Below are 19466 nucleotides of genomic sequence, written 5' to 3' on the forward strand. Positions count from 1 at the left end.
ACATACAGCTTCCAAGTGTTGTATTCAGAGTGGGGAACTGAATTTGCTTTTCCACAGAGGATTTAAAGGTAAACAAATAGACTCTGTCAATATTAAAACATGCCAGCCTCACCAGGGGATGTTTACATTGACTAACCAGGCAGGGAAAAAATAGGGACAGTGAAAAGAATGACTCAAGCTTGACAGCACCAGCTAGCCACAGGTGAAGTGATTGAGAGCATCTCTCAAACTACCCACTCCCCTCTGAATGAGCAGAACTGTCCAATTCGTGCCATAAAAGACTAAGCACAAATTCTGCAAAGCATGAGACTCCTGCCCACTCCATGATCTAAAAAGGCACATCATGCAGAGCTAGAATTCCTGCTTTTCCCTCACAACAACCATCATTTAAGCCCTCAGTCTTTGTGACACTGAAATCTTTTGCAGATCCCCTCTACTGCTACATCCTGCTCATATGAAAGTCTTGCATCTGAAACATATTGTGGACCATATCCCCTCATTCCCTTCCCTGGTTTTCCTCGCTATACAAGTTTGATTTTCTGTCTGTGCTCAAAAGAAAATCCATCACACCTTGATACTGCACCCCAAACATCTGTCAAGATTCTAAGAAATATGAATGGGTTTTTGTAGCATCTTTTGTTTTCAAATGCAAAGTTTCAGTTGGTAACGTGTTTTAGGTGGATTCAGAACATGTTTGCAGGTAAAAGTCCCCTCAGGTAGGTTCTCATGATTTCCTCAATCCCACTGAATTTGCACACCTTTCCATGAATACATTCACAAATTACATGTCATTACAGACTGAAGCCACAGATCTGCCAGTGTTCTGAGAAGCCACATAATTGGTACAAAAAGACTCAAATCACAGCAAGAGTATCCATGGGAAAAGAATAAAGAGTCATATACTGTTCCTTTGGGGTGTGTGTGTGGGCAGAAATCACAGTTCAGTCTATTAAAGGGAAGAGGAAATAAATTCCCATTATACAAACTGTTATTCCTGCCTGGTATCTCCCTAAAGCAACACAAATACTGTGTACAACTGAAAACTGAGGTCTGGAGGATTCTTATTACAGAATAGAAGGATGAGGAAATAAAAAAAAGGAACTAACACTTCCAATTCAAAAATCCATTTTGCAGAACTTTATTAATCTACAGCCCCATCATCTTTTGTACTCTTGCTTTTGCATTGTGAAATGAAGATTTTTTTAATGTTCTTTTTTACTAGGCTTTAATCCAAACAGTATTTTCAACGTCAATACGGAAGTGCAGGAGATGAATTTGGGGATTTATATTAATTATGCAGCTCTGGTTACTGTCTAGAACCATATGAAATTCCTCAAGGGGCACTTGCAACTATCCCTGTCGTGTCTGAAAACTCCAGAACTGTACACCACAATCCTCTGTTGTGCTGCTGGGCTGGTAGAGAATATATATCAAGGTAATCCTTCACTATCCTTCCTCTTCTGTCTAGCCCAAAAAGCACAGACACTACCTGATAGCCCTGAAAAATAATAAAGTGAAGCAGGGACCCACAAGAGCAGGCTGCTAAGAGGTGAAGTTGGTGACTGAGATATGTCCTTTGCCCTTACAGCCCACCTGCGCCTGTGATGCCACCCCAGATCATTCACCTAAACAGTACTCAAGATATAACTTGATAAAGAAGAAATATAAACCACAGGACATCATTCAGACATCAGCTGTTCTGCACTTGCACAGTAATATTCATACTGGGAGATTAAAGTTACTTCAGGGAATGCAGGCAGGAAATACTCTACCTCAAAAGCAGCCAAATGCAGGTGTTTTCATGGATGTGTTGTTTAAGAAAAGCATTTCTGCACTCTGCAGAAGTGACTGGACATATTATTTTAAAATTACCAAAAGCACAGGTTGCCAGAACTAAGATCCAAGAGAAGTTATTCCTAACAAGGAGTTTTTTTTAAATGGTGACAATTATATGAATTTGCCACTGTTTTTCAAAAGTCAAACACAAGGAATACTACAGCACCAGAGGCTTATAGCTTCCAACTTGACTGAGGTTTCGATCATGTTCTTCACTCCCAAGAGTAATCATCTGCTCTTCAGCAATCCCAACACAGGGATTTTTGGAGAATGCTACTGTAGCTGCTGGAGCCAAAATAGCTGAGATGCTGAACAGAAGTAAATAAATGAAAGGTAACATCAAAGAACACCACCGACAGAGTGCTGTGTGCTGGGAAGCCTGGCACCACTTAATTTTTGCTTTCCATAATGCATTTTCCAAAGCCAAGTTTAGATGGAAAAGCATTAGACTTTTCTTTCCTTAATAAGCATCATGAACAGTTCCCTTCCGCTTACTTAGTCCTCCAGATCTCTGGAGTGTCTATGGTTAAACGAGAGCCAGCCTATTTCTGGAGCTTTTAGGTTCAGTCTGCTTCAAACACAGGCTTCCTGAGGCTGATCATGGATAACCAACTGCAGAGTTCTCCTGCTCCATCCCAGCTGATAAAATGCACCAAGAACAGCGAGGAGCACTGCCCTGAGATCAACTCTGAGCTAACATGGCTGCACTTTTCCTGCTCAGACTCTCTGAATTCCAGGAGCCGCCCTTACTGGAGCCTTTAGGCAGGCATGCCCCAGGCAGGCACTTTGCTGTTAGGACAGGCCTGCACTCTGTACTTAGGACCAGCAGGACACAGGCTGGCTCAGACATAAAATAGCTGTGCTTGAGCTAATGCTGAAAGCCCTTCTGAGCGCACGGTGTTTTCAGATTATGGCTGGCAATTTTTTCCTCAGATTAGAGGAAGCAGGTGCAAGCCTGAAGAGATGGATCATTTTTTTTTAATATTAACAAGCACAGTCTTGGCTCAGATATCCGGTGGGTCATGTGTTTGAGGGAGAGACACCCCTGAATATGTCTGTTTTCTACATAACCACAGGACCATTTCTGTAGCAAACTGCTGGCTGTTGGCCAATGAAATGACAAAGTAGTGTCTAAAAATAAGAAGCTCTCCAAAAGATTGACCCTATGAAGGTCTAGAAACTGTTGAGATCAAAAAGTGTTGGTGACAGACACTTTTTCTTTGAGCATGGGCTTTGTACACAACACAAAAGTGCAGAAATCACTCGTTTCCCCTCTGCACAGAGTCAGTAAGGAGGCTGAAATGTAACTATTTGATTTTATTATATGGCTTTCAATACTAAGAGCCCCACAAAAGTGCCAATTATTGAAAGTAATTTCTCCATACTTCATTGTACAGAGTCCCAGGCCCAAACAACAGCCATGAAAATAAACACAAGGACTGATATTAAAAATGCCCAGGCAACCACATGACATGAGATCCGCAGTGAAATTTGTAAGCAAAGACAGCAAGGCGGCAACTGCCCCAAAAGCCCAGAATGGATTTACAGGTTTGCCAAAATTCAGAACTTGAGGTATTTTCTTATTATAACTCATTCTGTAACAAGAGTAATGGTTTTCTAATGACAGAGGGCAGAGGAAAACTGGCTGTGATTTTCTAACATGAAGTGTATTTGTGGTAGTGGTGTATGTAATTGTGGTACCAGTGCCAGGAAAAAGCTGTAACACAGATATAAACGAGGAGGACCAGGACACTTCATTTCTCAGCTACACATCCCAGTCCTCTCTGGTGATTTTGCAGTTTCTCCAGTGCCTGCCCTAAGTGCAGCACCACCTCCCATCATTACTGCCTTGTTTTCCCGTGCTACCTGTCAATAAGTCGTGCAAGAGGGAGCAAGATAAAATCATTACCTGAAAAAGGTGAGCCTTGGATGTTTATATGGGTCAAACAAATGTGCACTGAGTCTCAGGCAGACATACAAAGGGTTGCCACAGGAAAAATGTGCTCACTGCAGCATATTTCAGTATATTTTAAACATATATGCCTTTCTTGGGAGTCCAACTACCATTCCTTAGTCTTTCCCTATAATTTAATTAGGAACTGCCTGTGCTAGTGAGCAACTGTTTTCAATTAGGCTCAGAGAACTCTTAATGATCCTACCTTGGCATGTTTCTTCTTTAAGGCATTCAGCTCTTTCTGCTGTTTCTTTAAATGCTTTATATAAGCCTAAAAAAAAGAGAAGCTGGATCAATTTTTCTGTGGCCATATTGACTTTAACTAGGTAAAATCCTGGCTACTTAGAACAAAAAATTAGGAGCACACCCTGGAAAGCTTGTGTCAATACTTACCTTCATTTGCTTTAAATCTTCTATCTTCACTTGAGGAATGAGGTCTATACCTGGGAAGGTATTGATACAGTTTATGTAAAATTTCATACATACTAGTATATCTCATATTTAAAAGTTGGGTTTTACCACAGCAACCTACATTTAACTTCACAATTAATTAATGTTTTTCACGACATTAAAAAAAAAAAATCACAGGTTAATGAGAAAATTATTTATCAAGATACAGTTAATTTCCTTTTCCCATGCACTCTTCAATCAACTGCCTTGTGGAAAAAGAACGGAATCAATGAGTGTATTTTAATCCCTTACAGTTCTGGACTGAAGCGTCAAAACACAGCAATTTGAGAACTGAAAAAAAGCTCCTTCTCAGCAAACACAGCAAACCATTTATGAATATTAAACAACTTCAGAATTTTGGTCCCGAGCTGGAGATTGCACTGGCACCACTTCTTTCAGTGGGGAGGTTTCTTGGGTAGGGTTCTACATGACTACAAAAGGATTATCTGAGGCTAGGTGTGCTTCTCGTCAGGTAAAAACACAGCAGAGAAAATTTACCTGCAGCCTGTGCAGTAACAAAACTAAAACTTGCATTTTGCTTAATACCAGGTTATGGGAAAAGGAGCAGAAGTGCGCTCCAAGACTAAAGGAGAGCTTAAAAAATGAAGGGGAAACAGAAAACCAAAAGAAGTGAAAATTCTAATGAAATTTCAATGACACAAGACTTAACAGTACTATGTAGATGAATGAAAATATGTTTTGATCACTTTAACTGCAATGCAAACAAAACCCGATCCCATTTAATGTTTATGCTTTAATAAAAGCTTTGTTACGTATTAAGGGGTTTTTAAAAACTAAGCACATCCTACATGTAAGTGTGAATAAAAATGCCAATACAATGGCACAAGAGTTGTAATTTTTAGGCTTTTCTGAGGTTTCGCACAGAAATGTTTGCCTGTGTATAAACACACTGCAAAGATATTTAGTTAACTGCTCTTAATAGTGCCTGTGGACTATAAGATTTCCTTTGCCTTGAAAAGGACTTTCTGGCTTTTAAGGTGAATTTAACTGGAAAATGCTCAGACACTGTAAAAAAGGAAACAAAAAAAGGGGCAGAAGAGGTAGGCAATCTCCTTAGGGAATATGAATTTTTTCTTTTCTTAGAAGCATAAGATGCCGCTCAAGTATATGGAATCAACATTAGTCTAGCAAATGAGACAGGAACAGATGTAGGCACAGATAGAGGCTGAAGTTTTCAAAACCACAAGTGATTTAACTCTTACTGAAAATCTGAGACCAAAAAAACCCCCACATTCTTGTGCATTTGAAAGCCTTCCCCATTTTGCTGGGTAAGTAATTTCTAATAGCAAGATGAGTTGCGTATTTTAACAGTGGTAGAATGATTCAGATCTTAGTAAATCATAGAGGTAAGAAATACAAAATGAGAATCATTACATGGGATATAAAAATGAACAGCTCTATTATAACGTGCAAGAATAATGATAAAAATTGCAGACAGGAAAGTGCTAAGTACTGAAATCTCAGTTTAAGAGCAGGCTTGCATCAGGCTGTGGTGTTTAAACAGACTTTCTGAAGATTTTATTTTAAAACATTTACTACATAGAACTACAACATAGAACATCTCCTCAGTTGTCCAGGTCTGACTCCATGGCAACCAGGAATCAGTTGTCAACCCCGCAAATTTCACACCTAATGAACGCACAATAAAACCAACACATGTGCATCTTGGTGATGATACATGAAATAAGAAAACACCTCGCTGCATAAAGTGACCTGGGCTTTACACCAGGGAAGAACTTCAGAAAGAGCTCAGGTGCCAGAGACAACCTGAACATTTGATTCATTGCCAAAAGTGAGTCCAGAGAAATGGCATTCTGGTTCTCAAGAGATCCCTTCACAAGCGTGTACTCAGCCATGTGTGCTTAAATTTAAGAACAAGAGCCCTCCGTGTTCCTTTTCCCTTTGGGCCAAGGTGGATGAGTGAGTGAATGACGTTCTAATTCTTGTGGCCCATTAGAAGAAATATTTATTGTGTTTCATTCAGCTGTACAAATTTGTTTTCTCACTTAATCTTCATTACCTGGGATGACATGGGAGAAACAAATAATCCCATGTGACTCTATAAAATGACTTTGTAGAGTGAATGGTGAAGAGTTAGGAAAAAATACTTATTTCCTTATAAATGAGCACATTTAATTTTTTTTTTTTTTTCAATAAACATGCCATTTCCATAATCACTATTCAGAGTAAAACCACAATGTGAAAACATTTCTAATTGTTGGGAAATCTCTACAGAATCGAGTGAATTCTAAATACCTTTAATTACTTAAATCTGCAACTCTGCCAAGGGATTTGTGAGGGAAGAAAAAAAGCAGAAGTGTTTCTGTGGGCTATGCCAGATAACAGTCACTCCTGTTGGCACTCCTCCAGGAATCTTTACTAGTAAACCATTCCCAGAGTCATGCAGGTTATAAGTAACATACACATATATATTAAACAATATATCTGTGCACTATAGGTGTACAGCTACAGAAAGAGGTCACTTGGTGAAATAAAGCTGTTTTACCTTTATACAGTCATTTTAGTGATAGACAAAATTGATTTGCAATTAGACGCAGACAATTCCCAATGGCAAAATGATAAGAGCGAATACAACTACAAAACTAAGCTTGAATCAGTGTTTCTCTGTGACTGTCTGAATCACTTCAGAACAGAGGGAGTGGTTTTTGTGTACCTTTCTTGGCGTCAGTCCCAGACCCAAAGCCTGCAGTGGTGCTTGGTCGAAGCTCAGAGCTGCTCTGAGGTGTTACATTGGCTTTAGGATTATTGGCTTTTCCTTTTCTGTCGTTCTTGGAAGTGTCATTTGGTACATCAGCTATATCACTCTGAAAGAAACATCCACATCATATTTACTTGATTGTTCTTTTACCTTTAGTGTAAAAAGTTGGGGAAATTTCTGAACTTGCTTACTTTAAACATAATATAATTGCAACGTATTTTCAAACAACACTGTAGGAAATCCTTTGTAACCTATTTCAAATAGCTACTTACTAAAATACAACTCTGCCCCCATTTATTGAAATTTCTCCTTCTAAAGGATGTATTAATGTGATCCATGAAAAGCCAGTATTTCAGTAAATGACAAAAGCAAGACAAAGAAGCTTATATTTGAAAATGAGAAATGACAAAGTGAATTGATGGAGAAGGGCCAGTTTAATTTAAATAAAAAACACAGCATGGACATAAACGGGTTGTGTTTGTCATTGATTCTACTTACTGTTTCAATACCCATAGCTCTCATTTGGTCTGCTCTTTTTTCTGTGATAGACAAAAATTTCTTTGGATCTGATAAAGCATCCACAATATCTGTAAGAAGAAAAAAAAAAATAAACTTTTTGTGAGCTTTGGAGGCATTTGGAAATGAGTATTTTACAAAAACTTTACTCTGTCCCCGTTATTATGAGACATGGCTCGCAACAAGAGTCCAGCTTTCTGTAGTGAATTTGGCAGGACTGGAAGTGCTTATTTCCATAGCATCTGGAACATGGATCAGTTCATAATGCACCAAGGCGTGGTATTAATCTAGGTACCTTATTTAGGAAAAATCCAGTGACTCCATCAGACTGAAGCTGCTCTAACTTCCTCTCAGTTAATGACCATAGAATTTGAGACCAGAATGGGATCTCCTGAGCCACAAAGCACTAACTTTGTCCCTTGGTTATTTGAGGGGGTGCTGACTGACTTGGGAGTGCAGGGAATTGCAGAAAATGCTGTTATATTTCCTAGCTAAAGAGCAGTTTCAGGTGGGTTAAAGCAATCAGGTAAATCTATTCTCACTGGCCTTTGTGATATTCCATGTCTGGAACATGACAGGCTGTGAAATGGCTTTTGTAAGAAAGACCAGCATCTGAATCTTGCACATGACACAGTACCACCAGTGGTATCACAGCCCTGGGTACCAGACAGATTACTGAATCTGTTTTTTCCATATGCAGTGATAAATGTGCAAGCATAGGATGACAAAGACCCAGGAATTTTTTACCTGCATATCGAATAATCCCTTTCCATGCTTAACTCCAACAGTCAAAAAAAAGTGAAAATATCCAACCCATTAAAAGTTTTGGCAAGAAACTTCTTGTGCAAGGTAAGGGCTGGGCTGTATCATCTCCCTCCCAACCTGAGTTGTTCTGTGGAATGCTCCTCTGAAGCCACAGCACAAACAGGTCTCCCATTCCCACAGAAGTTGCACTACCCTTGAAAGCTCTGTTTATCTACACAAATACGTCATCTCTAATATCTGCTGTGACCCACTGATGTCTTCTGAAATTTACTTCACATTCACAAAAGCCATGTAGAATTTATTTTTAGCCACGGCAATGGATTGTGGCTCAGCACCGACTGTTTCTCCTCTCCCTAACTCATTAAGGATGTCTTTTTTGTCCTTGGCACGCACTTTTCAATGAAAACCCAGGGCTACCCTGCCAGCACGATGCGTCACTTGAAAACTGAACCTGATTATCACGAGCTTCTAGGTAGAAATGACTAACGTGTTTGGGAGAGCAGGACCTCTGTGCGTTGTCTAAGTAAGCACATCACCAAAGGCTCAGCACTTCTGAGGGGGATGTGACTCATCCCTGCCTCTCACATTGTCATTTGTCCTCTGCTTACGCTTCCCTTTCTCCCCAGGGAGCTGAGCTGGGGGTGGGGAGCAGCATTCTGTGGGAGAACTGCAATTAAATATAAAACTCTGAGAATCACTGAAAGAGTACATTACAGAGGACACCAACCACTAACCTGAGCAGCCAGGCTTACTCACTAGAGATTTCTATTATAGAAGCTTCTCTTTGGAGACTGCTGCTTCATTTGCATCAATTTGTGCCATTGTTGTGTTTTATTGGGAACAGAGGGGCTGATGCAAATAAACCACAAGAAATTACCAAGCCATAAAAAAAAAAAAAAAAAGAACACACATCTTTTAAAGCCTACAATGCATCACCCATTCTAGTTATTATTCAGGGCACATTTTAAAATTTTATTCATACAGGTTAAAAGAACAAAAAAGAGAAAAAAGAAAGTAGGCAGCTACTGACTTGAGCTCTACCTTCCTACAGGTTTGTTAAAACAACCATGGAGATCCTAATGATAGCTCATAAAACAATGAGAAGTTCACTGCAGATGATAAGTAATTAAAAACCACATGCCAGCAGAATACTAATGATTCCACCTGAGTTTCAGAAGTTATTTCCCAGTTGTTCATCATGCTGCTGTTCTATATCAATGAGGAAAATACATGAGGCACATCTAACCTATGTGGGAAGGGAGAGGAGAACTATAATTGAACTCAGTTCCTATTAATATGGAGTCTGTTTTTGCCACTGCTGGCAGTAAACGACAACAACCAGTTCTCTCGTTCTAGCAGCATTTTACTGTAACAATATTGTTACTTAGGGGTAGCAATGATTTCCTACCTCTATCAAATACACCATCTACAGCAATGCTGACAGTGTAGCACACAATGTGCAAATTCTAAACTGCTGTTGAAATTCTCTTTGAAAAACAAGTCTTTCACTTCTCTATGTGTAGAATGCAGTTTAAAAAAATTTAAAAAATCTATTCTCCTTATGGGTCCAGCACACTCAGCAGCTCAAGCCACATCAAACTCAGTGCTAAGTTTAAATTCTATTCTTAGAAAAAGTCTGGTATCATAAAACATCAATCCCAAATCAGGAGCACGTCCTTAGCTGAGAAAATATTTTAACTGAGTCATTTACTGTCAAAAGCTTCAGTTCAGGTAAGAATTAAAGGACACTCTTAAATGTGTCTCTTAGACTGATGGCTCAATTACCCTTGAGGATCTCAAGTTTAAGCAGAAGCCAGGACAAAGTCCCTGCCGTTAAATACTGTCGATGAAACGTGCTGCATGATGGCATGGTGGTGCTCCAAGGCCCGTGGCAAACCTCCAGCTGCCTTGCCAGAAACCAGGATTTCACATGTGAACAACACAAATGCTTTTGTAACACTTTTTTCCCACAAAATATTGTTCCTGAAGTCTCAGCCTGTTGATTTTTTAAAGTCTGGATAAACACCAGCAAACACAGACTTGAAGACAGGTTAGGAGAACCTTCCCTTCCTTCAGTTTGTACCATGGAGATCACACTCAGAGAATTGCAGCCATTCTTTGCATAGGCAGCAGGTTTGAAATAGGTGTTGTGAAGAGAAAAACACTGGTTTGATCTATAATCTTTCACCAATAGCCCCCAAGGTAATTTCTGCAAAGTCAGAGCACTAACATTTAGTGCAATTCCTATTTTACAGTTTTAAATTGTTCATGTATTCTCCGATGTACAAGCAAATTTCATCTGGGGTGAAGAAGCCCTTTCCCTGAGGCACACCCTCAGGGGGAACTCACCCAGTACACTGATTTTAGTGGTGTAGTGATTATTCTCAGCTCTTTATTCCCACACACACACGTGGCAATTTGCCACTGTTCAGTATAAATGACCACAGCTGATCATGGAAATGGCTCACATTAAAAAAAACTGTCCTGAGAACCCAAAACCAATTAAATCACACCAAAACCATGCAAAATCGGGAGAGAAAAATGCAGAGATGCTGAATTATTTCACTGGCCATTTCTAACAATATGCCAATATTCCCAAGAATGTAGAATTGGTTTTGTGTGAAAAAACTACATTTCTGCATATAGTTTTTTATACTTATAGGCCCATCAATATAAAGTACATCCTAACCCTACAGATATTTATATCAAACAACATGTAATAAAAAAAGCAAAAAGAAGACTCTTTCTAAACTGTCAACAGAGAAAATCAAATTGAGCTAAGTAGTAGTAGATTATTTTCCACAGTATTTTGTTATTTAGTAGATATATGCTTTTATCATTAACACTGAGGCAGGCACTTGGTCAAAAAGCAGATTTCTTAACTCAATATCCAGAGATTCCAAGGAGCTAAGATACTGAATCTTTCCATCCTCCAGCACTGCACGTGTGCTTCTGGCTGGCACAGTGACACTGAAGCACTTTAGGACTCGCACACCGAGATAAAGGCTTATCTCACCTCCAAAACCATCAGGCACGTATGTTTTAAGCACAATGTTGCAGAAAACCGTTGGAAGAGAGAGTGGTTTGTTGCCTTCATTCCGAAGGGAAATGTGTCTGTAACCTGCTTGTAGCCCATCCAGAGGCAGGATCCTCTGACCAATCAGCTTATTATTGTCATCATACACTGCTATTCTCAGGACAGCAAGATCAGGGAGGATAACCTGGAAAGCCACAAAATGCAGACATTCAATGACACTGATACAGCAGCTCCCGCCCCGCCTCCCATGTGTGAACTTTGTGTGCCAGAAACTATCATCACTGTAAGATCAGGTCATTCCCTGCAAACCCCACTTTTCAAAATTAATCTTTCCTAGAAAAGCTTTTTTCACCCTAAATAACGGGTAGATTTCAGATTATGTAAATCCCGCAGCTCACAGTTACACCAGCTAAATATTTTGCATGTTTATTTTTCATTACTGAAGACTGGTGACACTGATAAGAAGGCAGGTAAATACTGCATGGGAAATGACAGATACAGCAGCAATCAAAGGGCAGGTAGTGCTGGATCAGGAGGAATTATGACAGACAGATGGGATTTGGGATGCATCCAAAAGGGCAAGGAGAGTGCAAGCACAGGCTGATGGGGATGTCTGAGGTGCTGAAATGCTGTGCTGCCAGCAGAGGTGGGTGTGCTGCTCTCAGGACATGGGGGTTCAAGGCATGCACAGGGAGCAGGGATGCTGCAGCCCCCTGCATCTGCCAGTCCCCACCTGGGCTGACCAGAACAGTAACAAGGAGATCTCCTGCCCTCCCTGAAGCAAAGGTGCTGCCTCTGTGCATGGAGCAGTGAGGAGGAGACAGACTAACAGAGAGGTGCAGTGCAGCTCCACTGCCAGCCCACCTTGACTGTACGCTGGGAGAGATTTCCCACTCTTTCCCTACCTGGTGCTATTCACCAACAGCTCTGGGACAAAAGAGAAGACCTCAGTAAACTGTGTCTGCCTTCTTCCTTAGACTTTCCCCCTGCCACTTCCATTTTCAGCCTTGGGGAGCACAAAATAAAGTCTGCTTTTGGTCTCTGAACCCATGTGAGCAGTTCACGGATATCCTGCTCTACTCGACTACAGCTTAGCGCTCCCAGCACAGGTCACCACCAGCACTTACCCCCTCCTCCCCTCACACAACAGAGGGACAACACAGAACCCAGGTTAGAATGACTGAAACTTTATTTTAATTAAAATAAAAACGAGAAAACATGACAGAAGAACAATCAAACACAGTACCTGAGAACAATTGCGTAGGGTAAACCATCAGCTTGAGGAGAACACTGCAACCCAAACAGGGCAGGTAAGATCTCTCCCCTACAGGTCACAGATCAGCACATCTTTCATTACATGATGGTCTTTGACATAGATTTGCCAGGGAGCAGAAGTGGGGACTAAGTTTATTTTTCCCTCTCCATTAATTTGGTCTGGTAGGCACTTCCACCTTCTCATGACATTTTAGCACTGTGCCTTCAGTATCTCCAGCTAGAGGAATCCTTCCTTCCGTGTTTATGCCACTCACCTGCTTGATCTTCAATGTACATTAATTACAATGCTAAGATATGACAAGGGCCTGAGGTGAAGAAAAATAATTTCTTGGCTGACCTAAGAGCTCAAGAGAACGTGTGACCATGTGATTGCTCCCTGCAGAGTAGTAATGAGAAATATTGGCATCAGCCTCTGTACCCATGTCCCAACACACAGGTACCCCCCCTTTCAAACTGGAGCTGTGCACCCTGGAATTTATGGCCCTTTTGATGTAAGAAATCAGACAGCAGCAGATGCTGGTCATATGGCCAGCAAGCCATAGGCAGCAGAATTGCCTGTACCTAAGCATCTTCCCTGTGCCTCCTCATACACAGAGAAAGGCACTTGAAGTCACAATCATTCCAGACTATGAGTTCAGAAAAAACTCTTGCATCAACTAAATTTCTATTAAAAACTGGCTATGCTGTTAGGAAAGCAGATTAAGTGTGTAATATACCCAAGTGTGAAGTGCTATCACCACTCGGCAAAGTCTGAACTTTGCAATAGAAGTCAGAGCTTTGGAATAAAAGAGCAACGATTTTGCATGACAACAAAACAAGTGTAAGCAAAACAGATGTTATCAAAGACAGCACTGTAACACATGTAGTCTGGATGGAACTCCAGGCAAAAGAAAAAAATAAATATATATATGTGTGTATCATATATATATAAAGACTGAGAGATAAAAACTGAACACGGACAAATTATCTCTCTCTTTAAATCCCCCACGCCAAGAAAAAAAAAGTGTTTTTCTTTTGCTATTGAAAAAAAAGAAAAAAAAAAAGAAAAAGGTACATGATGCACATGGACTACTGAAGGAGGGAGCTGGCAACACGCCTGAGGAACACAGCACCCTTCCAACTTTTCCATGTAACGACATTGACCTTAGCTTTGGATGCAGCATCTCACCTGCCCTCTGGGCTGAAGGAACAGTGCAAGATAGCAGCCACTGCCAGGGCAGGGAAGAAGAAATCTCCAGGGAATGATGGTGTCCACCAGCGGGGCTCATTCTGAGCAGACTGCATACCTTGAACACAGGCATGGTCACAGAGGAGGTGGCTACCTCCAAGTGGGAGGAGGAAGCAAAGGGGAGGGAAAAGCCAAATGGAAACAAAAACAACAAAAAAAAAATCATGTGATAGCTACAGAGGTTATCCATTAGAAAAATAAAACCAAAGCAAAATCAAAAAAACCAAAACCAAAACAAACCAAAACCAAGCAGCCTCCTGAAAGCTGATTTCAGCTTTCCATTGTTTACTGCAGTAAACAGGGGCCCTACAAACCCTTTTCCATGGGAGCAGCACTCATCCGTGTGAGCAGTCAGGCCGAAGCAAGAAGGGCTGGCTCAGGAGGGCAGGGAAGCTCATGGGCACAAGTGCTGGCAAACCACAAACTGTGCTTTCCAGAGATCCTGTATCCTACCTTCCTAAAGACAAAGGATTCCTCATTGTAAACAGGGTTCAGGCCGTTGTTCATCACCATGCGTGTGCGGAACTCCTTGCGTATCGTGTCCGTGGGCAGCCCGTACATATCCACCTCCACGTACGTCCCAATCTTCTTGTCTGACAAGAACTGGCCAGATATCACCTGCAACACAGTAACAGAGTAAGGAAAAGCAACACAAAGAAAGAATATTGGAAACAGTGGTCATTTTTCACTGACATCACTCTGAGAAATGGTTTATAGCTAACAGATGCGTTTAGTTCTTCATATGAAAATGGTGTATTTCAAACTGCACCTCTTTAGAAAAGCTTTTGTGATCAGATATATAAATATAACCTTCACCTGAAATGACTGTGCTATGGTATTACCAGCTGTCAGTCATCCCAACCAGCCAGTGTCTCACAGATGCATTCACTGTATGAAAACACTGAAGAAAACAACCAGAGTTGGCACTGCTATTCCACAACTTCAAACATTCTGTTCAGAAGCACTTTTTTCTATTATACATCTTGACCACAAGAGGTGAAAGGAAACTATTGCTCTGCTTTCACTCAGGGTTTGAAACTAATCATGTGTCAGTCTGACTCCATAGAATGTGTCTGGAAAGTACAGGATGCTTAAAAAGTGAAAAAACAAAAAAACCGACACGATTCCTCTGTATTGCTATATATATAAAAATTTGTTGCCATTTCACTCCAAGATTAATCTAGCCACAGCAGGTGATTACTCCAGGGAAAATTTTCATTCCATCAAAATGATCTATTACTTAAAAATACAGCTATTGTTTTCATTACTACAATCAAGGAGGGAAGAAAAAAAACCTGAAACATGATTTCACAGACCTAAGCTCATTCCAAATCCTTTTGTTTCCATGACCTAACATCCTTCCAGGGAACACTCTGGATAATAGATCTGAAAAGTTATGTGGCTGAGGGCTATCATTGATGGCTTTTGGTCAACTACTTAACTACAAAATTCATATGGAATTTTATACTAGTTTTAGTCACAAAAGAAAAGTAACTGTCAAAATACATGGCCCAGGAATTATCTGATTCCTTCTTGGAGGGACTGTGCTTTCATTACCATTGAAGAAAAACAGCATTAATAGAACATGTTTATTCTTCTAGAGGTGCAAATGGAACTTAGTTCAACATCTAGAATTCATGAGGAATGCTTGGCCACAGAGGGTGTGACATTCAAATGCAGCACATGGAAAATGCTAAATGAAAGCTGAAGTCTCTTGCTCACAAAACAGGTTTTACAATCATCAGTCTCCTTCCAAAATTTGATACCTGACCGTGCTTTAGAACTACAAGAGGAGCTTTATGGACTTTGTTACTCATAGATAACTCCAAAGTAAGGGCCTGCCTCACATCAAGTATTTTTCTCTACTCACTTTGAAAGAATCCTGTCCATGTGTGCTTGGATTCCTCCCTGCTCTGTGGTGACAAGTGATGTTGTGCAATTTCACACTGTACATGGGAATGAACTTCACTCCTTTATCCATTAGTGTGGGCTCATGTATTTCAAAAAGACCATGAAGGCTGTTAGAATATGACAATGTGTAATAACACATAATTTCTAATTCTATCATGTTCCACTCAGATCAGGTAAACAAAGGCATCTTAGCCAGCAATAAAAAAAACAAACCAGCGGAAACAATTTGCTGAAATCTACACAGCCCAAGCACATTCACTGTATATGTCCTGTTTCTGCTGATTTTAAATGTGCTTTTGGATGTGATGACAGCTGTCTGTGGCTGTTTTACCTGGACAGAACATGTTGCAGCAATGACACCATCTACAGGAGTTTCAGAGAACGGGTCAAACGTCCTGTCTGGTCGACGCATGAAATCTGGCTTTAGTAGATACCTTATTTCAAGGAAAAAAAGGAGATTATTCTTGAGTGGAAATTAAAATTGTATTAAATACAAATGAAATGGATGTTCTGCCTTTAAACAATGAACTCTCCTACAGCACTATAAAATACAGACTCATCCCAGCTGCAAGTGTGAGGAAGTAAAAGGAAGTATTATGGTTGTCTGGAACATGGATAAATATTAATCTTCATTTTGAATTACCAGCTACTGAGAGATGAAATCAAGCCTGGATTTTAAGATAAAAATAAATGTAATACAGTCAAGAACATTTCAAATCAACTGAATAATACAGTTTAAATATACAGGGAGTTACCATATAATAAAACACAGATGGTCTCATTTGTTTTAATACTTTAACACTTTGGAAAAACACAGAGGAATTTTTCAATTTTATTTTTCCAAGTGAAGCAGTTCCTTAGAGTTCAAGACTCATACACTAAATTTCAGCTTGAAGCTAATTTTTTCATTGTGGTTACGAAACCTTGGGGGAAACAACTGATAATGTCAGTGCTGACAGATTGTTAATTATAGCAGCATCAAAGGTACCACCACAATAACACTTACGAGACCTCCCTGAGTACCTTACACTAGATCAACATATCAGTGAAGCCAATATGTGCTCTGATGCACCAAAACCCAAGGATTCTGCCATCAAAATGAAACAGCAGTTGATCACAGAAAAGCTGCACGTTACAGACATTCCCTTCCACTCATGGAAGAAAATGTGTAACTAGAAAAATCTTGCTAATTCTGCAACCCTGACAGACAAAGCTGCTGGAAGATTAATTTTTATCCACCCTTAGTCTCTCCAGTGAATCATTGGTACACAATATTATAAAGGCCTAGACAGAATTCAGAATTAAAATGTGCTAGAAAAATTCCAGTGGAAAGAATGTCAATGTTTTCTCCCGTTTTGTAATAACATGCTTTCTATTTGAAAGTAGTATTACTCCTTTTTCTTCCATTAAAAATGTTTTTCTTCCATTAGGAATGTGATTTCCTAGTATTCTGTTAATTTAAAGTAGGTTGGGGCAGAAGGCAATTACTGGAAACATCCTTAGCCTCTGTTTTCAGCCTGCTGAAATAAAAAAATGCTGAAACCAGTGTGGCTTGATCTTGTTTCATCAGCACGAAAGCTGCAGGTCTGAGAAAAGAGGAGTACAGGCAGAAGGAAATGTTCAGCTTTTCATTTCCTTTCTGTGACTGAACCACCACCACATTTCCAATGCATATTAAAATACTACCATGCATTACCACTACACTGCTTTAGTATCAAAAAACTGATGTAAGAATCCAGGAATTTAGTTGATAATTTTGCCTGTCCTTCAGAGAATTTGGCCAAAGCAAGCAGGTAGTCTTTTACTAAGCTGGTGGGTCCAACAAGAAAGGAACCAAACTCTGCCAGAAGAAAGCTTTGGTTTTCTTCTATTCTTGTTATTTTGATTGAAATTAGAGAGACTGCATCTTTGTCAAAGCCCCCCTAAGAGCCTCTTCTGGGGTGCTCACAACTGCAATAAAGGCGTGGAATGGCCAAGCACTGTGTGCCCATTCTGCAAATGAGGAATTTTACCAAGCTCCATCTACTCAGATTTCTTTCTGAATAAGATCTGCAGTAGTAAAAGAGTAGCTCCTTCCCAGGATGAGTTTGCAGATTTTCACGTTTCTGGACTGTCATTTCCTGTGATTTATGAAACTTCTCCTTTTTTCCTGATGTTAATGATCAGTCTGTCCTATAAAGGTAGATACTCAACATTTGAGAAAAATCCATCAGCATCACTTGAACATCCTTTGTCATGCAAAAATCATGACCAAGAACTTAGATGAAACACTTCAGTATTCTCTGTGAAATCTGTACTCCAATTAAGAGTACACAGACTAAAAAAATGTCCCCTATGTATTCAGACTCCACTTGTCCAAGCAAATTTGGCAGTTCTGTGAACTGTGCAATGAATCTCCATTCAGAGGCATATCTTCAAAGAAAGGCTGAGAACAGAAGGTGGAGATGTATTTAAATAACGGTGTATTCATGATCTTCATAATATGAATGCAAAGCCTCTTCTTGCTCATTTAAAAACTGGGCATACTTAAAAGCATATTTCATTAGAATACCTCCTTATGGGGGATAATTCTCCCTGAACTCTGCTAATTTCTACTCTTCACCTAGCATCCCATTTTCCTTTTGCAACACATAATTAGTAGTGACAAAATTTTATTAAACCTTCGTAAAGGACTGTGATACACAGTGACAACAGTTTAAACCATATCACTCACCCGCACGATCCGTTGTACTCAAATTTTCCTTGATTCAACTGCATTGCTAAATCTGCCAAGAGAGAAAATTTACTAACTTCCCTGCTGAATAATGCAGATCACGAACTAAATCAGAAAATAAGACTGTTTGTCCAGAAAAATCAGTTTAAATAAAAAATAAATTTAATGCATGTAAAACACATCCAAGAAATAAAAGGAAGCAATGGGAAAACTTCATATTTCTTCACAGGAATAACAGCTTTACCAAGCACTCTGAAGTCCATGCTGTGCTTAGGAAACAGTCTTTCCCTGAATTCAAACACACCTGGCAAGCAGGGAAGCAACACACTGTGGGCATGTTAAGCGCCCGGGATGTGATTTCCATCATCTAACTTTTGGTATCTACAGTACAGATGTCTCCATTACTGCAGATCACTTTGCATAACAGAGGGATACAGGAGCCTTAACAGTACAAATAACCTCAGAATAAAAAATATACTAGAGGAGACATCTTTGAAGAATGTATTTCTTCACAATGACCACAGACCACTACCTCTGATGAAGCTGTCTGTATCCTGTTTTAAAGAAAGTGAGATGCATATCCCACTGGTTTTCTGTGGACTTAGTTGAATAAAATACCACACAAAAAACCCCACAAAGATCTCAGCAGCATTGCTTAGTTTCAACATTTAAAGCATGTGAGTTTTAGTGAGTGCATTGTTACGGCACTTGTATAGCAAGACGTATAATAAACCTGTAATAACCTCCCTCTCATCCAACCCTCTCCAGAACTTCGTAAAAAATAAAATGCTTTTCTGCAGGTTTCTACTTACACTAGAGCAATAAAACAGGTCTTTCTCCTGCCCAATGGACTGTACCTTCAAAGGGAACAAAATCTGTTCTGTTGGTTCTCTGATACACAAAATTCAAGACTGTCATATGCCTATACCAGTTATTACTGGATTTACTGGGCAGCTGTAGTTTTTATTTCCTCAATCATCTTCATCTTGACAACACAGCTGGATCACAAAACAGGAGTACAGGAAAGTTGCTCACTTCCAC

General features: G+C 39.9%; 1 protein-coding gene across 6 annotated transcripts in view; it reads right to left on the reverse strand.

Annotated features, from left to right (window-relative positions):
- The window catches only part of PLCB4 (phospholipase C beta 4), a 187666-nt gene that overhangs the window by 24028 nt on the left and 144172 nt on the right, over positions 1–19466 (reverse strand). For all 6 annotated transcript variants that reach the window (XM_048297152.1, XM_048297150.1, XM_048297151.1 and 3 more), the window contains 8 exons: positions 18426–18477; positions 16044–16146; positions 14255–14419; positions 11278–11482; positions 7479–7567; positions 6936–7086; positions 4184–4233; positions 3996–4061 (listed from right to left, as the gene is read on the reverse strand). In XM_048297152.1, the coding sequence (XP_048153109.1) occupies positions 3996–4061; positions 4184–4233; positions 6936–7086; positions 7479–7567; positions 11278–11482; positions 14255–14419; positions 16044–16146; positions 18426–18477 (881 nt within the window). The remainder of the gene's footprint in view (positions 1–3995; positions 4062–4183; positions 4234–6935; positions 7087–7478; positions 7568–11277; positions 11483–14254; positions 14420–16043; positions 16147–18425; positions 18478–19466) is intronic.

The sequence above is a fragment of the Corvus hawaiiensis genome, chromosome 3 (assembly GCF_020740725.1).
Source record: "Corvus hawaiiensis isolate bCorHaw1 chromosome 3, bCorHaw1.pri.cur, whole genome shotgun sequence".
Taxonomy (NCBI): Eukaryota; Metazoa; Chordata; class Aves; order Passeriformes; family Corvidae; genus Corvus; species Corvus hawaiiensis.